At 45.2% G+C, this 13,629-nt stretch overlaps 2 protein-coding genes across 6 annotated transcripts; one reads left to right on the plus strand and one right to left on the minus strand.

Moving 5' to 3' along the window:
* Positions 1–988: 988 nt before the first annotated feature.
* Positions 989–9,089, minus strand: EIF3I (eukaryotic translation initiation factor 3 subunit I). 2 transcript variants are annotated; one of them, XM_007431955.4, is made up of 11 exons: positions 8,953–9,089; positions 7,477–7,569; positions 6,637–6,724; positions 6,331–6,396; positions 5,264–5,413; positions 5,036–5,163; positions 3,090–3,200; positions 2,293–2,382; positions 1,699–1,772; positions 1,407–1,499; positions 989–1,320 (listed from the first exon to the last, which is right to left on the minus strand). In XM_007431955.4, the coding sequence occupies exons 1-11, from the start codon at positions 8,953–8,955 to the stop codon at positions 1,239–1,241; spliced, it is 978 nt and encodes a 325-aa protein (XP_007432017.1). In that variant the 5' UTR covers positions 8,956–9,089; the 3' UTR covers positions 989–1,238. The 2 variants fall into 2 exon arrangements, with proteins under 2 accessions (XP_007432017.1, XP_088009762.1); XM_088153636.1 differs by lacking the exon at positions 8,953–9,089 and adding an exon at positions 8,619–8,637.
* Positions 9,090–9,514: 425 nt separating this feature from the next.
* On the plus strand, positions 9,515–13,604 carry TMEM234 (transmembrane protein 234). Of its 4 annotated transcripts, XM_007431954.4 has the most exons (5): positions 9,518–9,636; positions 10,363–10,514; positions 11,618–11,684; positions 12,479–12,571; positions 12,745–13,604. In XM_007431954.4, the coding sequence occupies exons 1-5, from the start codon at positions 9,624–9,626 to the stop codon at positions 12,819–12,821; spliced, it is 402 nt and encodes a 133-aa protein (XP_007432016.1). In that variant the 5' UTR covers positions 9,518–9,623; the 3' UTR covers positions 12,822–13,604. The 4 variants fall into 4 exon arrangements, 1 of the variants encoding a protein (XP_007432016.1); XR_015798406.1 differs by lacking the exon at positions 9,518–9,636 and having other exon boundaries at positions 9,643–10,881; positions 12,479–13,604; XR_015798408.1 differs by lacking the exon at positions 10,363–10,514 and having other exon boundaries at positions 9,515–9,636; positions 11,618–13,604.
* Positions 13,605–13,629: the final 25 nt, after the last annotated feature.

Here is a 13,629-nt window from a genome sequence, read left to right on the forward strand (position 1 = left end):
TTCTGATGGAGGGGAGCCAGCTCCTCCACTCTAAGCCCCCTCCCTTCCAGTCACATGACTCAGCGTGGAGCTGATGCAGCCACCAGGTACTTCCCAGCACCCAACACAAAGGGAGAGAGAACCACACACGCACGCAAACACAAGATGTTACTTCATTTCACAGAAGAAAATACGGACGCCTCTATGGGCTCTGTGGCAAGGGAGTTGGAGAGAATTCCAGAAACCAGGCTGTGCAGGGTTTCCCTAGCTGGTTTCACAATAGCTGCACATTTGGGTTGCCGATTCCATCAAACATCCCTATCCCAAGATCCATTTCCTGATCAGATGCTGCCAGTTCAGGCCGCTTCAGAAGGCGAATTCTGCTCCGACTCTCTGCTTGCTTAGAGTCAATTGCGTTGCTCATTTGAGGCCTGTTCACCTGAGATCCTTTTAGAGCAATTTGCTTTTAACACCCTGAACAATTTTACCTGATCAACAAACCAAACCATCTCACTGTCCTTCTTCAACTCCAGATTACTGAGAAAACATGGGTCACATCCAGCTCCAAGGGAGACCACCCATTAGCATCTCTCTACCCCAATATATGGGAAGTGCCTTTTTCTTCCTTTTTGGGGGGCTTGGAGTAAATTCTGCAAATGAAACAAGAGCAGGATTGGGCTTTCCCCCATGCATATATTTTTATCTAAACTTTGGCTAAATTGAGGATTTTACACAGACTGATGGAGCAAGACTAATGTTGTCTCTTCCAGCCACTTTGCCAAAATTCCAGGATCTGAACTTGGGATTCATGAAAGCTAAGCACAGGTTCTTCTACACCTGACAATAATTTAATCCAACAATCTTACAGTATATAACCTGGGCTTTACTTAACAAAATCAACAATATGGAACCCTCAATGATAATGCTGAATTCTGAAGCCAACATACACATGATGGAAATTGTATAAAAAAATTAGACATCTACTACCTAGCTACCAAATTCATACGTATTTCTTTTCATGTTTGTAAAGGAAGAATTTTTTATTCCCGGACATCTCACATTTATAAATATGGTAACTGGAGCTGTTCTGAGAGCTTCCAAGGAGCTGGGTTTCCCACAGAGAATCAGCAGCTGCAGCAGGTCACCCTCGGCTTCAGTTGGCATCCTGCCCTTAAGCATCGCTCAGGAACAAGCAGGATCTTGGCCCTGCTGGGATTGCAAAGACCAAAGAGGCATCTGGGGGTTGAGAAGCAGCTGGCTCAAGCTTCAAACTCAAATTCAAAGTACTGGGGGTCGAAGTAATGGATGCGGACGTAGCCATCCTCTCCGCCACTGCTGTAACTGGAAGCAGAAGAAAAGGAGTGAAATTCCCAGGGCTCTGGTCCCGGTTGGTGAAACCAAAGAGGCAGAAGTACTAAGACTCTTACCTCTTTCCATCAGGGTGGAAAGCAACACTGTTAATAGGCCCAAAATGGCCCTTGACTCTTCCAAACTCTTCCTCGACGCCCAGGTGGAAAAATCTAGAACCGTAAGGATGATGCAAAGAGATGGCCACCGTTAGAAACGAACATGGGGCGGCAAAGTAGTTCTTCAGTGTAACTCACTCAGATGGCGTCAGCCTTACACCTTTGCAAACTGGAACTGGGTTTCACAGGAACTCAGCAGAGGAGGCTGAATCAGTGCCATATCCCTCATAACCACAGGACAAAACAGGCTCACCTGGCCTCAAACTTTCCAATTCTGGTGGAGGTGGTGGTCACATCCATGGCTTCCTGCCCACCGCCCAACACCACCTGCCAGAAGAAAAATAAAGGGACAAGATCCAGCTCTACATTCCTTTGGTTAGGAGAGGATGGGTCAACAAATCAGTTTATTGCCATGGCCCAAGATTTGATTGCCTTACTTGGTTACCCGTAAGAAAACTGACCATGTTTTGATATTCCATGCCAACTTTAAGAAAGGAATAAACCCTCTAAATTCTAGACCGTTTGGGTGAATCCAAACTGTATGGAAATAGGACCTCTAGCTAAGGAAACTTCTCGTTCACTGAGCTCAGAGCCCTGTCACTTGACCTCTCAACGCTTTCCCATTTCCTGTCCAACCATCAGGAAATGGCAGAGCCCAGAGGGGCGGCCAAGGAGAAACAAACCATCCAGAAGCTCACACACAAACAGACATTTCCATCTCACAGACAAACTATCTTCATGAAGAACCTGCACAAACCACCCAACAGCAACACAATTCTCACCATAAGGGGATGCCACAAAAGGGGATACAAGGGAGAGACCCCCAATGCCTTGCCCACCAACATACGTGATCAAAGATGGGGGAAAGTGCCGCGGAGTTCACCGGCCGCTCGGTTCGGAAAGTCTTTAGGTGGTCAAAGTTCGTGGAGTCGAAGAGCTGCAAGAGAAATATATCTATTGGGGCGGGGGCTTTTTTGGCATTGTGAGACAGGCCTCTGCTGAACCTCCCTAGTTATCATCAGGAAATGCCAATTACAGCACCAATCCCAAGCACCACAGTGCAGCCACTTCCAAGACGTGCTCACTGCTGAGGACAACAGCTGTCCCAACAAAACTGTGCTTGGGTGCTGAGCAGGGCAACTAGGATAAGCCTGGGAAATTAAAAACAGAAACAAAACCAAACTCTTCCTGAGTTCCAGTGAGAGCTGGAAAAGCTACCTGTTGCTGCTGATTTGTGTATCAATTCTTAATTTAGGATTGGCAGGGGGCCCGTCCTCAATCTGCTGGCTCAGCCCAAATGACTCCTCTAGAATTTGACTTGCAAAGGGGTTGTTTTTGCTGGGCGAATTTTATAGCCCTGCAACCTCTCTTTCCCCTTCCACCCCCAGAGTTGCTCAGTTTAGCCATCAGCAAAGGAAGGCTAGATCTTAATGAAGATCTAGCAGGCACCTGCTATGACAAAAGAGGGAAATAATTATCTGATTGGGGTTAGAGCAAAAAGTTTGTTATCTCAAAACTTGCAAGAGTGAACAGGAAGAGCTAGCTTGCCAAAGCAGCCTCTCTTCCAGGGGTTAATTGAAAAATGCAGGTCAATCACAGGACACCACCCATTGCCAGAAAGCAGCAGGAGGAGGAGAGACGCACCTTGGCAGTGTTATCTTTGGAGGCAGTGACAAACATTGTCATGTCTCTGGAAGTCTGGATGTCGTTGATCTGCTTTGTATGCTCTTTGATGTTCATGAGGACCTCCCCTGACTAGGAGAGAAGGAGAAAGTGAGCACAGGAGAGAAAGAAACACATTGCCACGTTACTCCAAGCATGGTAACAATCATAATGTTACAAACTGCAGATTATTTTGAAGAGTCAAAGCAGTTCATAATATTATTTCAGTCCTTCTTACAACAATCCAGTCAGGAAGGACCACCGAAGGGGCGTGGTCTGAGATCACGTGAAATCACCACCTCAATGCTAAACGAAACAGGAGAGTGATCCAACAAGAGACCCTCTGAGAATTCTAGGTTCAGCACCTTGAAGCCCACAATGGACAAAGATCCTCTAAGACAGGGTTCCTCAACCTTGGCGACTTGAAGATGTGTGGACTTCAACTCCCAGAATTCCCCAGCCAGCATGGCTGGCTGGGGGATTCTGGGAGTTGAAGTCCACACATCTTCAAGTCGCCAAGGTTGAGGAACTCTGCTCTAAGATATGCAGACTAAAAAAATACGGACAGGATTACCATCCTCTTTTTGAAGAACACAGAGGACCCAGCTGTGAGAATGCCACCTTGCCTAAGACAATAAAATGCAAATCGAGTCACACTTTTAGTTACTATTCTCCAGCAGCCATTCTGGGTGTTCCCAAGAGTAGCACTGGAGGTGGAAGGCAGCAACTACAGAGAAAAGAAAGAAGGAAACCACCATCTGCAAAGGGGGGGGGGCAGAAATAATTCAATGACACCCAACTTCTTTTGAATAGTTGCATTCTGGTGGTTGCACTCTAGAGCTGTCTTTTGTCTAGGGGCAGCTGCAATATGATTTGGCATGGGAGGGCATTGTCATCAGTCCACTGCCACAGACAGATCACTCTCTGATCATTTCCCACCTCTCTACATCACCCTACCATCAACACCATGTAGGGAGACAGGGTCTATTTGATCACCCCACCCCAGGCAACTTATGGATGGAACACTGAAGATCTGGTGGACAGCTCAGCTGAAGGGGTCTTCCTGGACTCACAGCTGCTGCTCAAAAAGCAGGTGACAGCTGTGGCCAAGAGGGCCTTTGCCCAGCTCCATCTAGAATACCAGTTGCACCCCTTCCTGGATTGGGAAGCCCTCCAGTCACTCAAGCCCTAGACACCTCACAGTTGGGGTAAGCACAATGTGCTCTACTTAAAAACTACCAGAAGGTACAGCTGGTCCAGAATGCTGTGGCATGTGACACCATTGCTTCACAAGTTGCACTGGTTGCCAGTAAGCTTCCAGGTCATCACTAGATTCAAGGGGTCACCTCTAACGCCCTTCATGGCACAGAGCAAGAGGCTGCCTGTCTCCTATGGTTTCTGCCTCTCTGTTAAGATCAGATAGAGTTGGTGAACTTCGGGTCCCCTTGATCAAACAATGCCATCTATTGGGACCCAAAAAGCCTGCTTTCTCTGCTGTGGTGGCTGCCCTCTGGAATGATATCCCCACTAAGAGACATTTGGCTACCATCCTGATGATGTTCCAGAAGTCTTTAAAAATGTGTCTGCCCTCTCAGGCCTTGGGGTAGGGTGGCTGCGGTGCCCACTTTTTTCTATCTGATGTTATAGGGAAAATGTTTGTCTGGACACCTAAGATCTTCTTTTTTATTGTTTTCAATTGCTTAGTATAAACTGCCCAAAATCATTCTGGAGCTGGGCAGCCTCTAAATCTCATCAATCAATCAATCAATCACTTACCAGGTGAGAGTCTGGCCAGAAGAGTAAATAAATCGGAAGCTTCTAAGCACACTGACAAAAAATATGATAGTGAAGACAAACCCTGATCTGGCCAGCTGAGGCTGGTTACCTTCTTGTTGTGACACAAGTACCCCTTATCAATCCATACCAACCTTTGCACTGAACTGGTTCAACTCCCCATTCTCATGCCCGACAATGATGAATTCCCCAAGGGGACCCCAAACCGCACTGGTAATTTTGGACTCACTGCAGGGGATCTTCATGTAAGGTTCATTGTCCTCTGAAGATAAAGAAAACAAAACAGATTTGGTAACACCAACCTTGAGGAAGGGCAATTGCCCACCCTAACCTTGATTCTAACCTACACCTGAAGGTCTCACCAAGCTGGCTGGAGTCTCGGAGGTCGAAGAAGCTCACAAAACATTGGTAGCCCATTTGCTTATCTGTGGAAAACATGATGATGTTCCCTCCAAAGTCAAAGCCACAAGTTCTCACAGCTGAGTTGGTCTTGACTAAAGCAAGTTGCTTTCCTAAACAGGGGATGCAACACAAACAATAAGTACACCTTGAGATACCCACTGCTCTCTCAAACTCAGAATTATCTCCTCCAAAGTGTCTACACACCACATACATATCCTAGTCAGCTACAGACATAACAGGTGCATATGCACAACTTCCAAAATATTAACTCAGAGTGGCTTTTTAGAATGGCTTAGCACGATGTGTAAGCCCAGCTTGTTTGGGTTTCTTTATGGTTCATTATTGTGAATCCTGAAAATGAGTTTTAATTCCATAACCAGATTAAAATGTGTTGTGCGTATCCAGGCAAAATGAGATTGTCCACCCCTGCTACTGGAGTCTCTTGGCATTAGAAAAGTTGGAATCTAAACACTGACACCACATGCCTTTAATCCTGGTCCCGAGTGGATTCAGAAAGACCTCTAAAACCTGAGGGTTTGGATCTCAATAGCTCATTATCCTCTAACTGGAAGAGGAGACAAATGTTCCCTATACTTTCATGATGGGGGGAAAACAAAATGCAAACCAGCACTAAAGTGGTTAAATCCCTTCTTAGCTGACACCTGGAAAAAACAACAGCAGCAGATAAGAAGGCAAGTACAGCAAGAATAACCAAGGATTGCAATCACTATATGTAAAGAGGGCTGTCTTTCTCCCAGTGGGACCAGCATGCTCTCTTCCCCCCCCCCCCTTGGATGCTCAACAGTTGCTGATTCAGGTGAGTCAACCATCCCACACTTTAACTTGCAAAAATGTTTGAAGTTCACAATATTCACACATGAACCCTAATGTTGACATGAGTTTCCAGTTGCAAATTCTGTATTAGCACACAAGGGGAAAGCAGTCAAACTTCATCCTGCATCCTAACATGACATTTTCCATCCTGCACACTCAGAGCATTCTTACTGCTTCCCACACTGGAGTTTACCTGTTTCACAGTCCCAGAGCCGACAACTGTTATCTGCTGAACCGGTCAACACATGCCTCGTGTCCCCTGGAAGAGCAGTCAAGGAGCCACACAATATACATAAGCGTATCTTGCAACAGGAGATGGAAATGAGCTAATGCACGGTTTCAAAATATAAACTGTGTGAATACACCCCCACACACACAGCATAGAGACCAACCCTTCTGCTGTTAATTCAAGACAAGAGGAACACCTCCCATGTAAATATGAGCTATTCTGGGGAAGGCTTGAAAAAATGTGACTTTGTACACCAAAACTAAAGGATACAATCAGCGTCCACACACCAGACTGCACCAGTGTGACCACTGTATGTGCCAAGTCTCTCACCGTTGACAGAGTACCAAACATTAACAATCTGATAAAAGAAAAATAAGGTAAAGTTATTAAAATACAACCAGAATATTAAAACTAGTACATAACTGCAATCCTCTAAGTTGGACCAATTTACTGATTACCCAATGGCTTATGGACTAGGTAAATCGACTTAAATTTGATTACATAATACACTGAGTAAAATTAGAAAGTAAGATATTAATGAATGATGAGTAAAGAAGAATCATTAATACAACTAAATTCCATTAACGAACCAGTTTCACAAACTCTTGATTATTGCAACAGTTCTTGTGAAGATTATTGTGAATAAGCCACTCTAATTAGATTTTAATAGGCTATGATGATCAATATCCGTTGAAATATATAGATATTAAGTGGTAAGAAACTTTATTGGTTATCAACAAAATCTTTAATTATGATCTTTAATCAACAAAATCTTTACTGCGGCTGACACACTCACCCTACAACCAGTTATATTCTTCAGCCACATAAATTTTTGAATTTCTTTCAAAGACAGTCATATAGACCATGGATCATGTGCACCTTTCTTTAGGGTTAAAAAGATTTTAAAATGTGGGTGCCCAAGTTTTCTTAAAGACAAAAGATGCAGATCCATTGTTGGAATAAAGGATGCAACTGATTTTGAAGTATAACGTGCCCATTTTTCTTCCCTTCCACTTCTCCCTCTTAACTGTTTGGACTGCAGGAAGAGATACTCTATTAGACTAAATGGAAAAACATGTACAATAGGGTAACCACTCAAGGATAACATACCGGATCTTTTGCTACTGTAAATAGCAAATCACCTTCCCGGTTATACTTGATCTGAGTAATTGACCTCTCATGGCCTTGCAACAGAATAGGTTTCTGTAAAGAAAGTTTTTTAAAGACAATCTTAACATTCCTTAGTTGCCAGTGACAATGTTAGAAAATATCCCTGTCATTCATAATGCTGCAACTGCTATTCAGCTGTGGAAACTCTGGGAACAACTATCTCTATCAGACAAAAGATGGATAAAATAATAGCATGGTGGGGAACATAAAGTAAGTATTATAATTCTAGGTGTTAGTTTTAAGGGATGAGACAATTCCATTTCTTCTGTAACAGAGTAACAAAGAAATAAAATGGAAAGAAGGCCACATTTAAAAATGTACTGAAAACCTATTGAATAAATTTATTTCAAGCATGGAAATGTGTAGATAGATGCTGTATTAAAGCCTGGGGGGCAGTGGAGAAAAGAGATCATCCAAGTTTAAAGGAAAGCCTGAGCATTCCTTAAGAGTTTTTAACAACTGAGAAACCAAATTGACTGTACATTTGCTCTGGATGTACTTCCTAGTAAATATCTCCAGAGCTGTAGCTTGAGCATAATGAATGCCTATTTTCATGCTCATCCTTTCCCCAGTTAACAGAAATGAGATGCCCAAAGAGATGTGCAGGACACTTCTAGCATACAGACATACACTTCACACACAACAGTTTATGACATTTGGCGTGATCCTAACCAACGAATTCTAATGTTGCAAAAAGTCACCTATATACATATACAGTACATAATTTATATATATATATTTGTATCTTCATAACGTCCAGATAATTTCAAACACTTTAATTTTGTTCACTGCTTCTGTGCGGCTTTTTCCATCCTGCTTCTGTCCACTTCACTTTTCAAACTGCTCTTAGTAGTTTTTCTTTATTTCTTTGAGTTGTTCTTAGGATAACAACAAATCCAGGAACAGACTATCTTTTAGACTACCATTATACTGCTATCCTAAGCAATGAATCTTGTTTAATTATTTGTTTACTGCTTCTATGCATCGCTGGTTTGACTGAGGCAGCTTTATTTAATATTTTTATTTTGTTTTATTGGAAGCTCCTCTGAATCGGAGAGCAGCACAGGAACAACAATACTTACCATAATGTCGGTTTAGCCCCAAAGCGAAACGTTCCTTCTTTTGGGGAACCTTTTCTCTTACTGAGGGCCCTGATCCGGCGCACGTTTACTCAGGAGGAGGCCCGGCTGAGTGCAACGGGACTGACTTGCCCGCAGACGCCTGAGATCTTTTTCTACCCCGTTTTACTGTGCGTTACTTTTAACAACGTTTTGAGCCCAAAAAAAGCTGCGGACCAACCTTCCATCCCAATGGGAACCTACGTACGTCTGAACTAGTTACTTGACTAAGTACTGTACTTAATCTAGTTAACTAGTTACTTAACCGCGTTAAAGCGTCGAAGAGACGCAGACTTACCATGGCTGCAGGAACGAGCGCCGGCAGCACGAGCGGAAGGGACTAAGAACTACTTCCGTGGTGAGGCCAAAGGCCTCGCTTCCGGGTCAGGCCGGAAGGAGGAGGCCCTGAAGGGTGTAGAGAAGCGAAAAGGAAAGCGTGATACAGCATCACTCCGGTACCGTTCAGAGTGCCTCCATAAGCGGGCCAGGAGGAGGTTCCTATCAATAGTAAAAAGATTGAAAAAAGAGCAATAATTCTGGTTTGCCCCAGGAAACCTGGTCCTCGAGTAGCGCTTCGATCTGGGGGTCGATCTCGCTATGCTTCAACCCCTTTTTATTTTGACAAAGCAAGTTGGAATGAACCGAATCACTTGAGATCGAAAGGACCAACGTGCATTGGGACGCTTCACCTTCTCTCTCCGTGAAGAGGCCGAAGGACCCGCCTAATCTGCCCCGTGGTTTGCCAGCTGTGGCCCCACCCTGGCGCTCCGAAGGAAGACCGGAAGTTTTTGAATACGTGCGTGACTGACCCTCTTGGGGCGCGAAGGCCGCGACGCCCCTCCTGGGCGGGGAGGCTTGAACCATAGAGCGACATGCTAGAGCAATACCCTCCCTGCGGCTGACGGCTGCTTTCCGCTAAGGAGCGGAAATTCGCGTTGCTCTGAGGGACTCTATGGTGTCCCAGTCGCCATGGCGTCGCTGGGTGAGGGAGCCCCTTCCGGTGCCCCAGAAATTGGGGGGGGCGCAGAGAGGAGCGTTAAGAGGAAAAAGTTCCTTTAAAAGCGGGGGGGGGGCGTTGATGAGATGATTGTTCCTCGCCAGAGGCACGAGGGAGCTCCTGTCAAGCGCCCTGCTGGCCGGGGACGATGAGAGCTGCAACCCCAGCGCCTGCGGAGGCCTCCAGGCCGGGGCGCGGCTGCTTTGGGCCCCCCCGAGGAATTCTTAGGACGGTCGATAGCGCCTCTTCCCCCAAAGGGGCCCCCGAATTGCCTCAAAGTACTGGGGGAGCGAGGGGGCTCCTGGAAATGGGGGGGACCTTGACCCCCCTCCCTCCCTCCCTCCCTCCGGCCTCGGATTGGGGTAAAGAGGGAGGGAGGGAGGGGAGCTGGAAGCGGCCCAGGCCTTTTCCCGCAGGGCCGAGGGCCCCGGCCGCGCCAAGCGAGCCTTTGCTGCTTGGTCGGAGGAATAAGTAGAACCCCCTAATTCAATAGGACTTAATGCTGCGCAAGGTGCAGTTTATTTGACTCAGGCTAAAGACTGTAAACCATCGATAAATAGGTACTGAAAAGGAAGGGAAAGGTTGATTTCGCTATTCATTGATGAGCCACCGTCTCTCAAATCCCCGAGGAATACAGCTGTAATGAATAAATAACTCCTGCTTTGAGCACCTCATTAAAGCGGTGTGTAGATGGGTGTCGTCTTCCCGCAGGGGAGCTTGCAGCCTTGATTTTGGTAGCAGTTCTCTGGGGAGCAACCAACCCATATTTGAAAAGAGGAACGGAGGGTCTGGAGCAGGTAAAGAGAGAGAGCAAGCCTCGGCAGATGTTGGCAGAAATGAAGTTCCTCTGTCTGAATTACAAGGTATTTGCCATTTGACGAAGCCCCCTTAACGCTGCTCTTTCTAGAGTGTGTAAAACATTCCATCGTGTTTGGTCCAAACTCAAAGCAGGCCTGTGCTGAGGGTCCCGGTGTGTTCTGAGATCAGGCCACTCTCGGAGCCCAGTCCTTGTTGGGCTGCACACCCCTAACCCATCCCCTGAAGCCCCTCTTGCACAGGAGCGTGAAATTACCTGTGCCTTGGGCCCTCAACGTGGCACTTTTGCACCTGCAGACATTTTTATTCATGCTCGCCAGGCCATCCCTCCTGCCTTTATTTTTTTAAGCGGTCTTTTAATTGAAACATGGGATTGGAAGCTGACATGCCTCACACCTCTAAAAAAAATGGAAGGTAAATTAGAAGCAGGAACGAACTTTCTGGGGGGCTGGTAGTAAGTAAAGGATGTTTTATGAGTGGCTGTGTCCTTCACAGTAGGCATTGTCTCTTCATGCCCGCAAAATAAATTCAGAATGTTCCCACTGACTCTAAAAGTAAGTGATCTCTGGCCAGGTTTGGGGGAAGGTAGCTGGGCTGCACCAGCCCGTTCATATGTGCAAGGGAAATTAGTCTAAAATTGAATTGATTTTTTTCTAAATCTTACATTATACTGAATTAAGGTACTAGTATCAGATTTGATTCTGTTTTTTACTTGATACTATTCGTCTAATAATAATCAGAGTTGGATTAACTGGTGCTAAATGCCAAAGAAGACTGTAGCATTTTGATTACAGTATTTAGTAGTTTTCCCAATGGAGAGATCATTCCTTGGCTCTTGGTCTCTTTTTCTCTTCTCTATAATTCAGAATATTTGAGAGATATAATGTCCATTTTCTTCTCGGATGGAAGCCTGTTTGGAAAGCCACTAGTCAGCAATGATCTTTTAAAACTGTATTCCATGTCCAAGTCCTTGAAACAATTTTCAAATCAGGAGCATGTTTCAAAGAAGGATAATAATACATGATGCATTACAATAACTGGAACACCAGTAACTGACCAGGGGTTGCACGGCCCTCCGTGATCAGATGTTTGTTTAAATCAAGCAGCCCTAAAGGTCTCACCATCCAACTAAGTTTTTTTTTTCTTGCAGTACATGGTGCCATTTGCACTAAACCAGTGTGGTTCGTTTATCTACTATCTCACATTAGCATCCACAGGTTGGTCCATAATTAATTACTGAAAGTGTGACTAAGATTTGGGGAGGTGTTATAGAGTGGACGCCCTGATCATTGTGGGGGCTTACTCAGATATCTATTGCAGAAAGGCATAATTTTAAAGATCTAATTTCTGTGACTATACGGCCAAAATGGGAATACTCTGCTCTTCATAGATTTCAAAATTGGATTATCTTCATTTAAAAAAAAAACACTGAGAATGGTGATGCACATTCAAAAGGAGCAAGGCTTTAATCACATGGTCACAGACACCATCTTGACTTCTTTGATGCCCACAGGTGCCCTCAAGATATGTTGATTTTTTCTTCTTCCTAGTGTTTTTCTTGCAGGTGTGCAGGGTTTGCTTTTTTCGGATCAACCAAATGTTGACCCGTTGGTTGCAACAGGAATTTTGATTGCAGCTCCTGAATTCCCACCCAGCATGGTTGGAACAGGCCAGCTAAGGAAGAGGTTTTCCCCAGGTATCCAGATAAGCGAGGCCTGCTGCACAATTGCTGCAGAATCAGGCGGTGGAAGTAACTGCCAGAGAAGAATGCCACCTTTTCAGTACTGTCCTATGTGAACGGTCCCTGCATGTGGAGAACTAGCTAATGTGCTTCTGGGAAGCAGAATTTGCTACCAGAATTACTCCAGCTATACCAGCCAAAAATAAACTCCAGATGGATTCTCTGCCGGGGGGCGGGGGGGGGTTCTATTTGAGTAGGGTTGTCTCCTCAATTGTTTTTGTTAGTTTTGATCTGATGATTCTACATTAAACGTTCCACTTTCCATTTCAGACCTGACCTTGGCTGTGCCTCTTTGCAATTCCTTGGCCCTGGTCTTCACAATGGTAACAGGGAAAGTTCTTGGAGAAAACGTGGGTGGAACAAGTAGGTCTCCTATTGCTTGATCAGATGCAAATTCTGTCCTCCTCCTTGCTGCTTTATATTTACTCAAAAGAGAACAAGCAGGCTTTAATTGAACATTCCATGTTCCTCTCCCATGAACAAAGGCAGTGGCATAGTCCCGGCTTTGGTTATTTCCTGCTTTTTCTCTTCCGTAGGGGCTGCCCTGGGAATGCTGCTGACAGTCTTGGGCATTGCTATCTGCATAGCTGGGTCTGGGAACAAGAATGCATGAGATGTCTCGGAAGAAGAGAGGAAAGCCTGTAGAAGACCATTCTTACCTGTGCAATTGCTGACTCCACTCTCAAGAGTTGCAGCATGGGGTGAAGAAACCCAGGACTCCATGTTGGAGAGAGAATGTGGTTTTTCCTATCCCGGCTAGCACTCCTTCATGCACTTGGGTTCCAGAGGGCCCTGGGTCTCCAGACCTTGTCTTGATGTTCCTGTTAACCAATCAGCAGCAGAAACCTTGGGGGCCCTGAGGTAGCTTTAATGGAAGCAGTGAGATCAGGAGCCTTTAAGCTAATGCAGGAATATCTCAAAAAGTGACCGGAGATGCCCAGACGGATCTGATTTAAGAATAGGAGCAATTGCTGTCATCCAGATGGGGCCGAAATAGGAACTGTGTGGTGTGAAGAATGAAGGAGCACTTTCTGGCAGGGAAAAGGTTGGCTGGATCCATCCTTAAGAGATTTAGATCACCTACAACTGGCACCAGGTGCTGCTCACACCAGAGCAGTACCCAGAGATGCAGTATCAGAGGTCTGTGTTAGGCTTCAGAAGCACTTGTGATTCCGTCAATAAAGGGTGAATCCCATGCTGGCTGAGGGAATTCTGGGAGTCGAAATCTACACATTGAGAAACACTGTTCTAGCCGTATGGAATGTCCTCCCATCACAAATCTGAGAGATCCTCTTGTGACTCCCATTTTTGCTCCGAATGTCTTTTCAGTGAATAGATCTGATTCGATGATTTCAGTGTATTATTGTTAAACAGTCTTTAAAAATATTTATTACTGTGCTTGATTGTTCCATTTATTTTTA

This window comes from Python bivittatus, unplaced genomic scaffold (genome assembly GCF_059951505.1).
Source record: "Python bivittatus isolate LINGU-HERP-01145 unplaced genomic scaffold, Pbiv_v1 ctg000040_np1212, whole genome shotgun sequence".
Taxonomy (NCBI): Eukaryota; Metazoa; Chordata; class Lepidosauria; order Squamata; family Pythonidae; genus Python; species Python bivittatus.